Source organism: Kogia breviceps, chromosome 6, assembly GCF_026419965.1.
Source record: "Kogia breviceps isolate mKogBre1 chromosome 6, mKogBre1 haplotype 1, whole genome shotgun sequence".
In the NCBI taxonomy this organism is placed as follows: domain Eukaryota; kingdom Metazoa; phylum Chordata; class Mammalia; order Artiodactyla; family Physeteridae; genus Kogia; species Kogia breviceps.
The window spans coordinates 40,037,619-40,057,387 of NC_081315.1; the positions used below are offsets into that span (position 1 = coordinate 40,037,619).

A 19,769-nucleotide genomic window follows, 5' to 3' on the forward strand; every position below is an offset into this window, starting at 1 on the left:
TCATTCTGAATGACAATGTTTATTTAAATTAGATACTTAGAAGACAGCTTTACTTTCCGCTTCTTTCAAGCTCTTTCCTTTAGCATTCTAGAATGAAAGAAGCATTGGAATACTTTTAGACACATTTGGATTATGGAGTACTTTGATAACATATCATGTGTACAACTGTCTGCAGAATTTTATGAACTGACTACAATAATTGAAGACAGAGAAGGACTTGAGAGTAATATTTTCATCAGTGTAATTATTTCTTCAGTCTCAAAGTAATATTCATATATATAATGAATTATCCTATGACTATTGCTTAGTTATGAATTATTTTGCACAACATACATAATTCCAATTTAATATTAATTTAATGGTTATTAGAAAGATTCATAATAAAGCTCTAAAAGGTACAAAGCTACTAGTAGCATTAACTGCATTGGCATACAACAGAGTAAGCAGATTAGAGAGTGAATGTGAATTGAGGCAAAAATACTTAGACAAGAAATGCCTAAAGAGTGTTAAAAGTGTTTTGGTGTTTTCTGTGGAATCAGTAGGTTAAAATTATAATATGGTAAACTGCAATTTTATTTTTTTCAACACATCAATAGCATTGGGTACAGTGTTTAAGATTTTTATCACTCTAAGGAATTTTATTATTTTTTTCCTGGATAATTTTTCTCTGTATCTCTAATTTAGGTCCAGTTACCTCACCGTGAATTTGCCAACTTGGTCCTGCTCTCCTGTTCCTATTGTGATTGAAAAGACTTCGTTATCTCAATAGTGGTTTTTTTTCTTGTATAGTCTTCTTTGACTTCTTCACGTAAATCAAAGTTCTCATATCACATGTCTTCTTAAAAATCATAGTTTGTATTTACCTAAATGCAATAAATATTCTAAAGGGACACAAATTAAGAAAAATTTGCATGATGTAATATTAAGAGAGAGAAAGAAACATCACAACATAGTTGAAATCAAGACATTTGAATAAGAATGAAGATCCTAGATGTTAAAGAAGTTCTGACTTTTAAATCTTTTAAAAGAGGGAATAGCAATAACTTTATTTCAAATGAGAATATGCAAAACCATAATAACTACCTGTTTCATTGCAAAAATCACAAAGTTTGCAATAATGTAAACAAGCTATTTCCTTTGCAGGCTGGAAATAAAAGGAATGGAGTATGTAAGTATGTGTATAGGTGAAAGTTGAAGATTGATTTCCCTTTTAAAGCAAAGAGGAAATAATCAGGTTAATTAGTAAACAGGAAAGATTCCTCTTACAGCCTAAGCAGGAAAGAAGTGGCAACCAACACTTTAACTTCTTCTAGTCTAGAAATGAAAAGTTAGATATTTTGCAATATTTTCCAGATGATTTAATAAGGACCTATTTGCTGATTACAAAATTGAATTTAGTTTGGATCCACCGAATCTATTTTATAAGGTCAAAGAAGCGTCTCATGTAGAATTCATTTGCACAAAAATTCTTCCATAGACTATTTTGCAAAGTTGCTGCTTCACTCTTGTGCTTCCATGTTCCTAATTTACTGATGTGCAGAAATCTAACATGAGATATATTTAAAGTATTACTTAGAAATGCATAAGAATTATCTGTGGTGAGTTATGAATTGCTAAACGTTAACTAATTAATTCTTAATACCTTGATACTATAATATACGGGGAAGATCATACATATTGTTATTTTATCTAAAATATTTTTGTTAGAGACGAAAGGACATTCATGTCAATATTTTCAGAATTGCTCTAAATCAAATTAGGGTCTGGGTTCTTTTTTTTTTTCCCTCTAAATCTCTGTCTCTAAATTTGAATTGACTGCATTGTAGTTCTGCAGTGTTTTGTGTTTTTTGAAGAATGCCCCAAGCAGCAGCACTTTGGTACACTACTGATGGACAACTTCTAAAAATGAATTATTCTTTCACTAATAGGAGGTGATGATTGATTAATTTGAAATTGATCCTTAGACAACACAGAAGAAATATTTTTCCTCTTCCTTTTGGTCTCTATAATTGAGCAAAAAGTCAGTCTTTGAAGTTTTTAATGTCTTTTTTTTTTTTTTTTTTTTTTTGCGTTACGCGGGCCTCTCACTGTTTTGGCCTCTCCCGTTGCGGGGCGCAGGCTCCGGACGCACAGGCTCAGCGGCCATGGCTCACGGGCCCAGCCGCTCCGCGGCATGTGGGATCTTCCCGGACCGGGGCACGAACCCGTGTCCCCTGCATCGGCAGGCAGGCTCTCAACCACTGCACCACCAGGGAAGGGAAGCCCTTAAATGTCATTAAAAAAAAATAAGCAAAGTAGTCAATGGATCTGAACAAGCACGGGGGGAAAAGCTGAAGATATTGACTAAATTTATGTCTATGGGTTCTTTATAAAATTACTAATTCACTTACATGCTTATCTCCATTATTATGAAAACATGTTACACCAAGTTAATATTAAAAAATTACAAGATGAAATTTTAAAGACCTTTCATCAATATGTCAACATTTTTAGATTAATGGGGAATTTAAAAATACACATCGTAAACTACATTTTAATTTAAGTCATTGTGAATTTGTATTACACGAAGTTAAGGGGTTTCCATAACCTGCATTTGATTACTACATTTTCCACACTATTTTTATCTCAAGATGATTGTCCTCATGTCAGTTCTTTTTTGTCATTATGATTATTTTAACATAGAAATTATTATTTAAGTGTAGTATTTTTAATTTTAGTAGAGTGAAAACAAAGAGGGATGTTCAAAAATTGAATTGGAATTCTAGCCTATTCTCCTTCACAAAATTTATATTTCTCCATAAATATTATCAATTAGGAATGTGAGCTGTGCAACAATCCAACAGCTTCTGAATCAAATAACATGAGGTTTGTTAGCTAGTGCCCTAATAAAGTATCAAGTGAAATAGACCTCAAAGAGGAAATAAAAGTGTAAAATGTTATGAAAATATTATTTTACTTGGAAATAATAATTTGTTTCATTGGCATAACTTTTACTTCCAGCTATCCAAATAATGTGCTATGTATGTATAGTATATTTGATGAAAATTTACTTCTTAATGGAAAATCAGATAAACACATCAGAAATATGCAAATAAGGTAATGAATGTCACAGGGTATTGCAAATATAGTCAGCCAAAATGGCAAAAAGTGAGAAAAGTTTAAAGTTATTAATTTATCAGTTGCTACACATGAAAATGCATGTAAAAAAAAGATTCAAGTTCAGGAATTCAACCCTTGCTAGTGTAAAGAGGACTAAATGAGTACATGTTAGATATACACAAATTTCTATTGAAATGTATACATAATTAACTTTCATCCAGTTTTGCTTCCATTATAGTCACATTCAATTTGGGGGAATAATATCTTCAATGTGAAGGTCTTTGGGATCTTAAGTCTCGCTGAAAGCACACCAATTACGATGTATGCGAGTTCAAAAATGTCACCCTTTCACCTTGATGTAAGAACTTGGTAGTAACTAACAGGACTGAATGGCTTTCGGTATCAGTTTATGTATTCAAGTGATTTTCTTCAGTTTGGACTATGTAGAGCTGGGAAACTATTGGCTTCAAATTTCCATATAATGAAACACAAAAGACAATGGGCAGGGAGGTAGCAACAGCAGAAAATCAGAATCGGCAGCATCAGCAAGCTGAATTGAGGTAGTTTCCCCATTATTCTGTGAAACTAGCTTCTTATTGATGGAGCTGCTTTCATATAGATTAGTGTTGGATTGGCAAAACTAACATAAATACTCATAAATCCACAGACTACATTTGTGTTTCTGAAGTTACATTAAACATGTCTAAAAAGGATTCTTTCATTACCAAATGTATTCTTTGTAACAGATAGGCTAACCACCTTTCAGGTGCTAATATTGCCATATGTGGTATGAGAAGACCTAATTACTATTAAAGCTTGTGGTTCTCTGCAACTTAGAGAAAATGTGTAGACTTAAAAAATACTTATGTCAAATGACTAAAAAGGAATGCTGCATAAGATATTTTGAGGTGATGTTAATTTAAGGTTATGATGTACGCTGGCCCAGCACAGAATTTTTTCTTTTGTTATATATTTTAAAACTGTATGTATAGATTACTGGCTATTCTCTAAACTACTCCTTCTAATCTTAAGAAATTCATTTATAAGTGGCTGGTGCTTAAATTTTTTTTGAAAAAATAAAGATAAAGAAATTGCCAAGATATCACATAATATAACAGAAATTACAATTAGGCAAATTCATTCTAACTTTGCCCTAGGAGGGTCTCCATGCTTAGACTCTGCTGGTAAAGATTCTTCAGTAATTGGAGATCTAGAAAGTTTCTTTAAAAGGACTTTTTCCTTCCCATTTTATCCATATATAGAAAAACAAAGAATTAGCAAAAAACTGTCTTATAATACCATCTTTATAGAAATGGATATTCTCCTTGCCCTTATTCTTGCATTTTTAGCCAATTGAGTCAATTTAATATCCAACATCAAAATGAAGCATACAAGGGAGGAAAAAATATGATCCCCCCTTCCCCAGTTCAATACTGAAATCTCTGACTGAAGCTGACTTATTTATAATAAGCCGTGTGACTGCAGTTGGCTTATAAATAAGCACATAGTAACCTATATATTAACCTGCTCGAAAGTACATTATGCATCTTATTTCATCCAATATAAACATGCCCATCCCATTTTTCTGGATTAGTTTGCAAAAACTGTATAATGTTGTGCTTAGTTTAGGCAGGTTGACTTCTTTTGCATGGCTCATTTGGGCCATAGAGGATTAGCAAAGTTTATCTATTGAAAACAGAAGGAAAGACGAGAAAAATGAAAAGAATAATTAATCATATAGTACATACATCAATACAATATCTTCTAAATCTCAATCAGTTGTTTATTGGTTGGCAAACAAGTTTCACTTTTACAACAAATATTAGTAATGAGGTCATCCAACTCTGAGACCATACAAAATGGATCATAAATTTAAAAAAAATTATATGTGCTGCTAATTTACCTCTTGTATTCCTACATTACTTAAAATCCTGTCAAATAAATAAATTTTCCTGTTAATAAACAGAAGAGTTTTTTAAAAAAATCACTTCAAAATAATTGACCTTTAAATTCTTTCTATGGGGAGTGAATTTCTTTTAAAAATTGGTAGTGCAGGTGCCCACTTGGGGAACAGACTGAGCATTCAGCATTTTCACGCCCATGGGATACCATTTTTCACATGCAGAAGCCCCACTAGTTCTATTGACACCTCTTTACTTCTAGAATCATAGCTACTCTCTTAGTGATGAACTGCTTGCCAAATATGCTTTGCATTACAACAGATGTGCACTGTAAACGGAAAAGTTCTTCCTGCTCTAATTGCAAAAATGTTCTTGGAAATATTCTGACTGAATAAAGATATATAGTGAGGGAAGGAAGTCTAATTTTATTTATTTTATTTTTTTTGTAAAAAATAATTTGTTTGCATTACTAGAAAATGATTCTTATAAAGTGATAGCTTCATTTATTTATTTATTTATTTATTTATTTATTTTTTGCCATGTGAAATTTTAAAGAAAAAAAAGGCAAAAAAAAAAAAAAAGAAAAGAAAAAAGAACAAAAGAAAGAAAGAAAAAAGAAGAAAATGAAGAAAGAAGGAAGAAAGGAGGAAACTTTGCTCTCTTACTGGTAGACAAACTTGCAAGACCAGCACGAAAGAAAAAGAAAATTTCTTTTTTTTCCACTACATTAACAGGACTCAAATTCTGGAGGAACAGAAAGCAGACTACATGTGCAATGCTAGTATCTGTACATTACATAGAATTGTTCAAATTTTTTTCTGCCATTAGTTTTATCATCAGTTAATACAGCAAATCATAAAATATGCATTTAGCATATAATTCTAGAATTCCCCTCCATTTCATTATCGATTTTGTTGTTTTTGTACACCTCAGCTATTCCTGCTGTGGTGAATTCAGGTTGTGAGCGACTAAAAACCACTATGTGATAGTTTGCTTTGATTTTATGTCTGTGCAGCACTCTAATCTAGATGCAGCATTGTTACTAATTTCAAACAAGTGTTCTGGCCTTTTAAAAAATCAGGTCCTTGTAATTATAGTAACAGAGCATCAGAGATGTTAGAACAAACACAACATAATTCAACAAGGCCACAATGAGCGCCATTTTCTTCAAATCTCGTTCATTAACATAATGAAGTCTCCATCTGAGGGGGGAAGGACACGAAAGAAGCTGGCACAGGGGAATTTCAGCAATGATCTTTCTCCCCTGGGCTGACCTAAAAAAATCCCAGTTAAAAAAAAAAAAAAAAAGTCTGAGAGTTTGTGTTTGTCGTTTAAGAACAGCATAAAGATTTAGGAGTACACACATTATTACCACTGCTTATATCAACTCAGAACAGTCAACCAGGTGTTAGCAGTTTTGTTGGCTTAGATTGCTGTCATCTTCTATAGGCTAGTGACCAAATGAGCAGGTCCTTTTGAACTCCCCTCTGGAGGGGTCCCATCTTTATTTGGAGGAACTATAAATCCATCACTGCTACCACGACCTAGCTGGTAGTAGGTATGCAGCTGATGGATGTGGTTTCTGGAGCCTAGGTTTGGCATGCTTTTGTAGTAAACATCTTCGGCATCACCACATTTGGCCGGTGGGGGTTCGGTCTGGGTGCTGGTGGTAACGCTCTCTGCGGCGGGCACGCCAGCCAGTGCCGGCATGCTGGTGTAGAGAGAGTCCCTATGGGGTGACGGGAGATCTTCTGTGTGCTCGTTGGTTAGCAAAGGGAAAAAGCTCTCACTGTGGTCTTGGGGGATCCGCCTTCTGGTGTAATGATGTGGCTGGTGGTTCTCTGTGGAGTAAACTCTTGGGGGCAGCAAAGGAGCATCAGATTCCTCGTGAATAAGTTCTAGGCCCAGACTCTCCTCATGGTTAAAGGAGGTGGCATCATCCAGGACAATGGCATCATCTTCACTCCCACTGACCAGGTTATTCACCAGCTTGTTCATCAGATTCCTGTTCTGTTCGCTGGAGCGCTCATGGTTATTCAGGTAAGACGGGATATAGTTGGAAGTGAGTTCCTTCAGAATCTTTTTCTCCAGGGCCGTCTCGTTGTGGTTATAGCCGCGGTCTATGATTTGCACACAGTTGCTCAAGTATTCGCCACTGGCAATGCTGTAACTATTGCCATGGTTACCATTCAGTGGTAGAGTATCCATGACACTTGTATCCCTGGCATTGTTCAGAAGCCCCTCTGAAAAAGATTACAAAACATTATGACATTTACATCCAATTGGCCATAGAACACACACACACAAACACAAAAGCGAAAACACCTGACTATGAAGTATGTATAAATTGCTAGCAACTTTAATTAAGTATAAAATGTTTGGAAATAAAAAAATATTAAATCTATATGTACATATCTCTCTCTCTATATATGTATACTTGGACAATTGATAGAAATCTTATAAACAGAAAAGAAGTATTTAAAGTAAATCTTTAAAAGAATTTTTAAAAACCCTATAAATTTGCAATTTCCACACAAACATTGTTTGACAGTATTTGAAACATATTGGGTTATAACTTAGGGAAAAAAACCGCAAAATTTTGCTGTAGTCATTCATAGCTTTCAATTTATACACACCAAAGTCAATCCAATAATTCATTACCTTTAATTTTATGTGCTGTCTTAACATTGAAATAGGTATAAAATTAACATAATTCATGTGTGGTACTTTGAATATACTGGTCAAAGTAAAAGATTCAAGCAGGTTCTAATAATCTGATATGTAATTTATAAAATTGAAAATAATCCCTACACACAAAACCACAAAAGGATTATGTTAAATTTGTCAGAATGATACAGTCATGAAATAATGCCTAGTCAAATAAATGGCACTTCAAAATAATAATTTGCACATAGGAACTTTCAAAACAAAAATATTTGGATTTACTTTCCAATTTTTTTTTCTGCTATAAGTACTTTGGTTACTATTATATATTAATCCATCAGTAATTGTTTAGGGTCATTAGATAATTCTACAAAAGACTGTGTAAAGACATAGGGAATCTGATTCCTAAAAACACAGTGTCGGGCTTCCCTGGTGGCGCAGTGGTTGAGAGTCCGCCTGCCGATGCAGGGGACGCGGATTCGTGCCCCGGTCCGGGAAGATCCCACATGCCGCGGAACGGCTAGGCCCGTGAGCCCTGGCCGCTGAGCCTGTGCGTCCGGAGCCTGTGCTCCGCAACGGGAGAGGCCACAGCAGTGAGAGGCCCGCGTACCACAAAAAAACAAACAAACAAAAAAAAAACACAGTGTCAGTATTAAAGGTTCCATTTCATAATGAGTGATGACTTTGTGTCATATTAAACTTTGGGTTTAAAAGAGATTAAATGTCTTATTCTGGGAAGAAACAGCTGCAGTGAAATAAATTTGACCACATGCTTCTTCAAGGTTTTTGCATTTTCTTGAATGAACAGAAATCCAAGGATCTATAATAGTTCCATAAATATCTCCGAATGCAAACACAAAAGAAAATAAAACACAAACATTTAACGAATACTGCTAAATAATAAAGGGTATTTCTTTACAGAACAATTAATTGAAGAATTCTATTAAACTTGTCAAAACATCACTAACTTGTGAAAATATAGCATTCATTCTATATCTGTGATGCAGTTATGTTTACCAAAACTGAACTAGTTCATTACTTGTTTAAATAAAGTATCCCAAATATAACAATTTTTATATGGACTTCTGATGCATACTCTGTATTCAAGTAACACAGTTTTCAAAAATAGCAACGCATTAAATACATTAAAAAAGCAGCCATCACAGACATAGGGTGAAGCAATTTATTTTCATGTTGTAAGATATCTTGTAGACAAATCCACAATGTTAAGAAAAAATAAAAGTAAATGCTTTTTAAAGGGCCATATGTGATGGGTGATTGCTGCTGCAGAGGCTGCTATGGTAGGCTTGATGGTTATGGTTGAGCAACTGATGCATTGAAACACGTGTTTCTTATTTCTGTTGTCAATGCATTGGGTATGGCTTGAAAACAGCCATAGTTAAATAAACTGGGTATGTTGCATGTGACATGTATTTTATATGATGGAATGTAGTAATGAAAATTAAAAGTTTATGAATTACTTAGCAAAAATAAATGCTTAATTTAAAAACAATTTAACTCACACAAACATTACATGAGACTTAACAACTATGTTATGTGACACAATAAAAGAATCAGACAACAAAAGCGTCTAATCTCTATTAACATATATTTATATAAGTTGATTCATAGGTTCTTTAGTTTTTAAATTGTGAGATGAACTGTTTTTAATAACTACATCATCTATATGTGATGCAATAAAAGTGAACTAAAAAAAATTACATTTGATATGCAATGTTTAGCTTTACTCCCATACTTGTCTCTCTGTAGGGCTCTAAACGACAGCATGAAGAAAAGGAAAGAAAAAACAACAAGTAAGCTTACAGCGACAGTAGAAGAAACATGAGTAAAAAGCAAATTGATGATATGCAGAAAAAAGAGTCAAAGGAAATAGTTTCACTGCCCCAAAATTCATGAGTCTGTGTTACATGGTTTATCATAATTAAAAATACTGAAATGTTAGTCAGAAAATAAGAAACCCCCATAATACATGCTAATGAGTCTTTAATAAGCGTTTCTGCAGTTTGTAAATTTCAAACAAATACACACTTATTTTAAAGTTAAAATTATCACACCAACCAAAGAGAGTAAAATCTTGAGGGCAAGCTCTGACTATTTCCACAAATATAATTCAGTATTATGTATATGTGTGTGTGTTTAGGTTAGGACATACTTGCTTCTAAGGAATGTCATTTAACTTTAAAATCTTTCAGTAAGATTATAACAAATTCTTTCATTTATATACAGAGAAAAATACCAGAGTTTGAACTTTTCATAATTGTGTTTTCTCTTATGTATCTTCTCTTTTCATGTATAAAGGTTATTTTTCTCCCACTGTACCTATACAAGAGCTTTATATCATTTGTAAATTATACTGATCGATACTGTCATTTCTGGAGCTCATATTCAAAAGCTGTATAACTATGGAGAAAGAAAAAGGTTAAATGCAACCATTATTCTGTACCAAGATAATGTGAGGGGGAAAAAATACCACCAATCAATATCAGGTTTTCTTCTGGATTGTTGCACAATCATATGAAATCTAACATTTTAAAAGTTAATCCTTTAAAAACAATAGTAGCAAAATTATTTAAAAAAGAAAACCCTCATATTTTAATCCTGTCAAAAAACTTGCTCTTGCTGATTTTGTTTATAAGAAGGTTAAATCATCACAAAATAAAAACCAGCGAAGTCATTGGGCTGTATCATTTCAAGAGATTCCAACTTGTTATAATTTAGCCATTGCTTTAGAGATACTGTTTTTGTACTTTAAAAGTCGATTTGCTTCTCAGCAAAAGACCAACAATATTTCAAAATGCAGAGAAAATTTCTTTTAAAGTTTCAAAACACATTTAGAAAAAGAATTGGAAATAAAAAGCCAAACTAGTATAGCAACAGATGGAAATTGCTAGTAGGCTCATTATGGCTCCTTCTGTAAATGATAACATTTTAGAACTGGAAAGCACATTAAGAGATAACTGAAGTTCAGCTTCTGCTTTTTAAGATGAGGAAGCTTCAACCAAAAGAGACTGAGCCTTATCTAACACCACTTCTGCTAACAGTGGCAGAACTGGGATCATAATGGGAATCTTCTAGATTGACTCCTGCACTACTATCTACCTCCTTCTCTTCACATCTGTCTTAGGCTTTGAAAGCTATAACAGAATATTTATTTATAAATTTTATACTATAACCTTGTATTCTTGACAACTATAATGTATTCTTCACTATATCCCATCCTAAAGATATGTTTTTCTTTAAAGTTTTAGAATTGAATTAAATTATTTTAAAATGTAAATTAACTTGTAAAAGCATGACTTCTCTATATTACATTTTGTTGACAGGTTATTCTATAATGAGATTTATCTAACAAAAACAATTCTCCAACACTGACAAGAAGATAATGGTTCAGAAATACTACGCATGAAGTTTTAAATATTTCCACAGATAGAATCTGAATCTAATATAACAAAATTATATTATTCATCTTTATTCCTAACTCTATATGCATTAGTAATACCATAACATATCTTTACATATTTTAAATAAAGGCATCACAAACAAAAATGGATACTTTAAATCTGAATGCTTCTTTGCTTAGATGGCATTGGTACAACAGAATTAAAGGACCAACAGAACAGAACCAAGTGGTAATTCAACATAAACCACTCCAGTACATACCGAGCCACCTATATTTCATGTAAGATTTCACCTTGCCAGTAAGAATATAAGTGCATTCATCTGAAAGCATAAGATTAGTAGCAATATGACAATCACCAAGTTTTTTGTTCAGTGGTAAAAAAAAATTATTTTAAGCACTACCATAGTTTCTTAACATGTCAAAAATATTAAAACATAAAGTAGTTGAACAATTCCATTTCTGACTCTGAAAACCAATAATAAAATTATTTACTTTTGTTTTTAAGAAAAGTCAGTAGAATTTAATTTACTGGCATAAACATCAAATCCATTCTAAAGAATCCTTTGTGTATTTTTTGATAATCTTAATAGCAATATTCAGTAATAGGCTCGATAGGAATAAAACTTTGGATTTATATGGTATTATTTTAAATTTTGTCGTGAGAATTTCACTTTGATAGTGTTTATAATAGTGTTCCATCCTTAGAAAAATCTCCTAATTTAGGATACCAGGAGTAAAATAAGACAAGAAGGCATATACTGAATTAAGGAAAACATACAGATTAATGATTTTTAGTTTTTCATTATTTAAGACATTAGAAATTATATCTGAATAATCAAAAAAGCTAAACAAAATATGATCTAAACTATTACTTATTTTAAAACAATTTCCAACAACTCTTTGCATAAGGTGAATAATGGAGAATAGATTTAATATGCAAATATGGTGTAAATCTTCATTTAACATCATTCAAAACTTATTAATACGTCAGAACAATTTAAAATACTCTAATGACACATTTATGTATTTAGCCCAATGAAAATAAAGGGAAAAACCCAAACAAGACTCTATAATATCTGCAAAATTGTTCTGACAAATCACATTTAGTGCATTATGTAATATACACATCATTGAGTGCTACAATGAAATAGGGACATTAACAAATGGTAGACAATGTAAAGGGGGACAACGATGAAGAAACTTTCTCCTACTGATAGCATTGAGGTTGCTTTACTAGAAAATGGAGGACTAAAAGAAGCCAGATTAACTGCCTTCAAATATTTAAAGGATTGCCACAGACAGCAGAAAAATGCTCTGCTCCTCTTTGTTCTAGAAGGCAAACCTAAGCATCACAGCCAGAGGCAAATTTCGACTTGGTGGAAAGGAAAAATATTTATAACGAATGGAGGATTTCAACAGTTGAATATATAAAATCCTGAGGTAGGAAGGTCCTCATTAGAGGAAATACTTAAGCACAGGTTGACAGAACATCCACAATGTGGTAAAGAGGATTCAATGAGTTCTACCTCTTCTTTTGATTCTAAGTCTATGATTCTTAGGTGTAGACCCTTAAGAAATTGGATAAAACTGACAGTTTGCTTAATTATTTAATCCTATTGAAAACCAACTTGACTATTCCTGAAGTCACTTCTGACTTACTGGCTTTGGTATTTTTGAGATAATTTTAAATTATCCTTCATATCTGACAAGGTGTCACCTGGGAAACTCAGATGTTTTCAGACACCCAATGGCCATGCTGCAACAAACATGCTTTTCTGGAATAAGCTTGCACACCAAGTTTTTCACACTCATGCCACTAATCTTTTACCTCTGACTGAGAAGGAAAACACACACACACACACACACACACACACACACACACACACACACACACACACACACGAAGATTCCCAAAGAGGATAATAGAAATTTTATTCAAGATTGCCTGGGAAAAATTTAATATTGCTAATCTGTCTCATCCAATTTGAAGGAACCACTGAAGTCTCTTTGTTACTGTGAATTTTCTTTCAAACATAATTTTAAATAGGTGTATCACTGACTAAAATTTTTCTTTTATGACACTTTTACTTGAATAATTTTTTTTTCCTGTGGTCACTTTATTTATGATATGAATATTTTTAATTTCTTGTACCCCAATACATTTTTTAGCTTACAAAAGGTAAAAAGTCACGTAAAAATGCTTAGATTTTAAGTGGTTTTAAGGAGATTTATGCTTATGTGTTTGAGATACAATTAAATTTTAAAATCATTTAAAGTTGGAGGATATACAGAGGAACCATATTCAAAACCCTTGTTTTTAACATGCAGCCACAGTAGAAAAAGCATTTCATGACCTTCCTGAACCAGTTCATAGAGGCAATATCAAGCTATGGTAGAACCTGATCTGCTACTGTTCAATTCACTGTTCTTTCCATCACATCTTATTTCAGTGTTTTCCACGGAGTTGATCTAAGTGCTTTTCATCAGTAGTGATGTTTGTGCCTAGAGTGTGCTTCATGGTATAACAGAGTAAGATTACTTTCTCGATCTTAAGATCGCTGAATCAAGTCTTCCTTTATCTTACTTACCTTAGGCAAATATCTCATTTCTTAAAATGAATATATAGGTATTTAATATAGAAATCAATCAACAACAAGAAAAGTACTGACAAACCACAATACATTTTACAACATTACAGAGAAACAAACACATATTGATGAATCAAGCATTTGTTTATCAGAAGGAAGGAATCCATTTCTGACTAAGGAAAACCTAAGGAAAATGGAAAATAAAAGCACCAAGAGGGGTGGAAGGCAAAAAGAGTCTGTGCATCTGCTTCCAAAAGAAAGAAAAGGCAGGAGGAAAGAAAGAAAAATAGAATGTGGCCATAAAAGCTATATAAACTGGGACTCTCACTTGAAAAAATTAAGATAAACTCCAGCACACCTTGTGCGTTGTACATGCTGACAGAAGGGTTGTTACAGACCGCCGGTTCCCCAAGCAATGTATTATAGGGATTGTTAGTACCATGCGGACGAAGCAGAGCATTGCTTATAAGATGATTAGCCATGGCTCCTGGAGCAGCCCCATAGAAAGACAGAGAAAAAAAAAAAAGGTCAATCAGGCAAATGTGTTTGAAAAAAAGGAAAGGAAACATTTAGAATGACAACAGTTGATATAGTCCTGATTACAGGCAGGCAGCTAGTTAGACTCAAAAATATATGCCACTAAAGCACACGTTTTCCAACAAGGCACATATCCAACTCAATGGGAAAGAAATTAAATGATTTACAATGTTGATTAAGCCACATTTAGGGTCTTCTCTTTCCCAGAGTATAAGCAAAAATATATTCCCATGCTTGCTAAAAATGAAAAATTAAAAAAAAAAGCAAAATATAGTCTTCCATATAAACAAAACATATAACACAAAACAAAAGCTGAAAGAAAAGTTTAAAACAGAGAAAGAAAAGTTAAAATTAAACAGAACATTCCCTCAATCACGGAAACCTTTGGGTTGTTTTCAATGAAATAATAAAAGGCAACATTTATGATAAAACACTCATTTGGAGAGCAGCTGTTGACACAACAGAAGATTTTGACATTACTTAAAATTCTATGAAGAAGAATTCTTTAAATTGAAATAAACTAAAATGCAATCACACTTATTAGTACACCATAATAAGCATACTAAATAGGTGAACTTACAAAACTGATAAAATGATCATAAGGATATTATTTTTAAATATTTTAAATAAAATATTAACTTCCTGGTATCAAGCAATATACATAATTCCATTTTCCATTTTCCAACTGGTTGTTTGGACTTTGGCATAGCAAAGTAACAAGTTTAAACTCTTTCATCTCTTTATGAACAGATATACCTAATCTCTAACATACTAGCAGGTCAGTATGCATTACAACCTCCCACCCTCAAGAGTCATTTAACCAAAAAAGCAAAAAATTGAGAATGACAGTTTTATTAAATAGAATTAGGCCATGTATGGAAATGATAGGCAGAATGTATATTTATATTAGATGATAAAGAAAAGAAAAATGAAGAAAGAAAAACACAAATTATATAAGGAAAGGTTGAAAACACAGGTATATATTAATTAAAATATATATATTAGAGAATAGAAATATATAGAACAGGAGAAAATACTTGCAAACAAACTTACAAATATTTGCAATCCAACAAAGGACTAGTATCTGGGATATATGGGACTTTGGACAACTCCCAAAGGTCAACGGTAAAAAACAATCAACAAGAAACAAAACAAAAACAATCCAATCAGAAAATGGGCCAAAGGTATAAACAGACATTTTATGGAAGAGGGTATACAGGTGGCAAACAAGCTCATAATGAGAAAAGAACTTTTATTAGTCGTTAGGAAAATACAGGTTAAAACCATAATGAGATATCACTACACACTTAAAAGTGGTGGTGACAAAAATGCTGGCATGGATGAAGTGAAACTGGATCACTCATACTTTGCTGGTGGGAGTGTAAAATAGTACAGCTACTCTGTTTCTTATAAATCTAAATGTGCAATTACCATACCACCCAGCAATTGTACTCTTGAACATTTATCCCAGAGAACTGGAAATTTATGTTCACACAAAAACCTACAGATGAATGGTCATGGCAGCTTTATTTGTAATAGCCCATAATGGGAAAGAGCTCTGATGTCCTTCAACTGGTGAATGGTTAAACAATCTGTGGCACATCCATACCATGGAATATTACTCAGGAATAAAAAGGAACAACTATCAATACACATAATGACCTGGATGAATTTCTAGAGAATTATACTGGGTAAAAGAGACAATTCAAAAACTGAATGATTCCATAGAAATGACAAAATTATAGAAGTGGAGAATAGATTACTGGTTGCCAGGGTTTAAAAATGCAAACGGGAGGGAGGTGGGTATGCTAATAAAAGGGCAGCACGAGGCATCCTTGAGGTGATGGAATGACTCTGTAACTTGGCTATGGTGGTGATACACAAACTTACTCTTGTGATAGAATTGCAGTGAACTAAACACACACACACACACACACACACACACAAATACAATTAAATACAAGTAAAGTAGAAGAAATCTGAACAAAATTGGAGGACTGTTTCAATGTCAATATCCTGGCTATGACACTGTAGTACAGTTTTACAAGATATTATCGAGGGAAACTGGGTAAAAGGTACATAATCTCTGTATCATTTCATACAACTGCAAGTGAATCTACAACTATCTCAAAATAAAAAGTAATCTATATTGAATGAATAAGACAAGAACATTCAGTCACTCATAGAAATGTTAAAAAAATGAAAAGGGAAAACTTGGCTATGGCAGTTTTAATTTTTTCTTAATCATAGCTCTTTGTTATATAGTAAATTACCAGTCAAATAAATATTTTAATCTCAAAATTGGGAAAGTGAACTGTTGATTTAAAGGACAATAAAGCTTGTCTGATAGCTAGAGCTAGAAAGTTTAAGTTTTATCAGGAAATAAGCCATATGTTTGCATCCTACACATTCAGCAAAGAACTAGCATAGAACTAGCACAGAAGTTTTCTATGTGCTTGATGACTATTTGCTGAAATTGTACTTCATATACGTTTAGATGTCTTTACACGGTGAGATGACAGATCTTCAATTTATCATATAATGGGCATATCAGTTTATTATTTCCCATTGATGAATTAAATACATGGTATATTAGTATGAAAAGCTAAAAAGAGCTGGCTACAGTGCCTTTCAGATAAGAAATGGAATACTGTTAATCTTAAACATGGATATTGTTGATGTGAAACAAATTTAAGATTAATTGTTTGAGACAGGATTTGGTCTGCCCAACATTTTTAGAAAGCAAACTACCTGTAAGTTGTATCTGCTACCTAATATTTATTATTGCAGCCTTTTCTCAAGTAAAAAGGAAAGTTAGTCTTCTAACACAAGTAGCTGTCTTCTAAAATTACTCTAAATAAGCATTTAAATAAAAAATGAAAGGTGTAAGCAACTTAAAATGAACTAGGGTAAAAACCTTAAAAATATAAAATTGCTCAAACTCTTTACTCTTCCTTATAGATCAAATAAGGGTAAGATCTTTATGTCTGGGACTTATATGTACATCTCTACACATTTCCCTTTATTCCTACACATTATGTAATTTAAACTAACTGGAAAACAAAACAGTATGCTGGAAAGATGGCTCGTCACTTTTTTCCCTGGCTTCATATAGCTTATAAAAGAAAATATTCCTTCTTTTTTTTTTTTTTCTTACCTGCTGATGTAAAAGAAGATGATCTGCTTAAAAGTTGTCATCAGAAGAAAAAAAACTGTAATTATTTATGGTGATGAATGTGAACTAGACTCATTGTGGTGACCATTTCATAATATATACAAGTATTTAATTGTTATACACCTGAAACTAGTATAATGTTATATGTCAATTAACCTGAATTCAAAAACTAATAAATAAATGATAAAATAATGTAATTTTTTTTAACATCTTTATTTGAGTATAACTGTTTTACAATAGTGTATTAGTTTCTCCTTTACAACAAAGTGAATCAGTTATACATATACATATGTTCCCATAACTCTTCCCTCTTATGTCACCCTTCCTCCCACCCTCCCTATCCCACCCCTCTAGGTGGTCACAAAGCACAGAGGTGAACTCCCTGTGCTATGTGGCAGCTTCCCACTAGCTATCTAATTTACATTTGGTAGTGTGTATATGTCCCTGCCACTCTCTCACATCGTCACAGTTTACCCTTCCCCCTCCCCATATCCTCAAGTCCATGCTCTAGTAGGTCTGTGTTTTATTCCCATCCGACCACTAATCTCTTCATGACATTTTTTTTGTTTTTAGATTCCATATATATGTGTTAGCATACGGTATTTGTTTTTATCCTTCTGACTTACTTAACTCTGTATGACAGACTCCAGGTCTATCCACCTCATTACAAATAACTCAGTTTCATTTCTTTTTATGGCTAATATTCCATTGTATATATGTGCCACATCTTCCTTATGCATTCATCTGTTGATGGACACTTAGGTTGCTTCCATGTCCTGGCTATCGTAAATAGAGCTGCAATAAACATTTTGGTACATGACTCTTTTTGAATTATGGTTTTCTCAGAGTATATGCCCAGTAGTGGGATTGCTGGGTCATATGGTAGTTCTATTTGTAGTTTTTTAAGGAACCTCCATACTGTTCTCCATAGTGGCTGTATCATTTTACATTCCCACCAACAGTGCAAGAGGGTTCCCTTTTCTCCACACCCTCTCCAGCATTTATTGTTTCTAGAGTTTTTGATGATGGCCAATCTGACCGGTGTGAGATGATATCTCATTGTTTTGATTTGCATTTCTCTAATGATTAATGATGTTGAGCATTCTTTCATGTGTTTGTTGGCTATCTGTATATCTTCTTTGGAAAAATGTCTATTTAGTTCTTCTGCCCATTTTTGGATTGGGTTCTTTGTTTTTTTGTTATTGAGCTGCATGAGTTGCTTATAAATTTTGGATATTAATCCTTTGTCAGTTGCTTCATTTGCAAATATTTTCTCCCATTCTGAGGGTTGTCTTTTGGTCTTGTGTATGGTATCCTTGGCTGTGCAAAAGCTTTTAAGTTTCATTAGATCCCATTTGTTTATTTTTGTTTTTATTTCCGTTTCTCTAGGAGGTGGGTCAAATTCAAAAACTAATAAATAAATGATAAAATAATGTAATTTTTAAAAAGATGATCTATATGTTAGAATAAGGAAACAATTGAGTTGGGAAGAATCAAGCATAAGCAAGAAGCAGGTGACTCAATATTTTGGTTTCTGTTTAGCATTCAGTTTACAAAAAAGCTAATAATGTGAGAATAAAAAAAGTTTAATCATACAAAAATGGAGCTCCATAATGGAATTCTAACAAAGCTTCACAATTTGTATAGATAAATCTATCTGGTTCTAGCTTTCTTAGCATAAAGTTCCTTTTCAGTTTTTCTTAGTGTTTTTCTAATTTTTGAATGTACTTTAAATTTAAAGCACTTATATCAGTGAAAACTACTAATGTAGGGAAGACTGAATTTTAAAGTTCACTTATTTATCATCAATTCCTGCTGAGCTAGAAAGGCAAGCAACAATAGCAGAAATGGATTGGCATACAGCTGTATTATGACACAATGTTGGTGAAATGGAACAATATTCAGTCTCTGCCACATGGCTTTGGTAGGGTGCTTCCTCAAATCTGGGTGCAACACAGAATCTGTTACTAATCTACAGCCCTAATGAGTGACATGATTGGAGAGCTACCTGCTGTTAAATCTAAAACCACACAAACACTTATTAAAAAAATTTTAAAATAAAATCAGTTTTCTCTTTTTCCTTGGTATTAAGGACATTTTTTTTCCTGATAGAAAAAGAATCACTATTTAAATTAAGTTGCTTTTTAACTACCGCTCATTTTTATACTTCATGCACCATTTAAAACTAATATAATTAGTGTCACTGAAACGGATTTAGTCCTGAAAGTGGAGAGCTATAACACAAGTGAGGGCTCAGTCACAGGAATTACAGAGCAGGATGTAAAGTTTGGTGATTAATGTTTTGCAAAGAATATAAGGTTATGGGTAAGCTCTATGAGTTTGCTAGTTTGAAAGAATTAGGGAGATGTCTGAATAACTGAACA

At 33.0% G+C, this 19,769-nt stretch overlaps 1 protein-coding gene across 12 annotated transcripts in view; it reads right to left on the bottom strand.

Moving 5' to 3' along the window:
- Window positions 1-463: 463 nt before the first annotated feature.
- Window positions 464-19,769, bottom strand: part of ADGRL3 (adhesion G protein-coupled receptor L3) — an 861,986-nt gene continuing 842,680 nt past the window's right edge. For 4 of the 12 annotated variants that reach the window (XM_067035734.1, XM_067035739.1, XM_067035732.1 and 1 more), the window contains 3 exons: window positions 14,032-14,160; window positions 9,421-9,438; window positions 464-7,243 (listed from right to left, as the gene is read on the bottom strand). In XM_067035734.1, the coding sequence (XP_066891835.1) occupies window positions 6,444-7,243; window positions 9,421-9,438; window positions 14,032-14,160 (947 nt within the window). In that variant the 3' untranslated portion in view covers window positions 464-6,443. Of the gene's footprint in view, window positions 7,244-9,386; window positions 9,439-14,031; window positions 14,161-19,769 lie in introns of all 12 variants that reach the window. The other 8 variants (XM_067035741.1, XM_067035740.1, XM_067035743.1 and 5 more) reach the window with 5 other exon arrangements.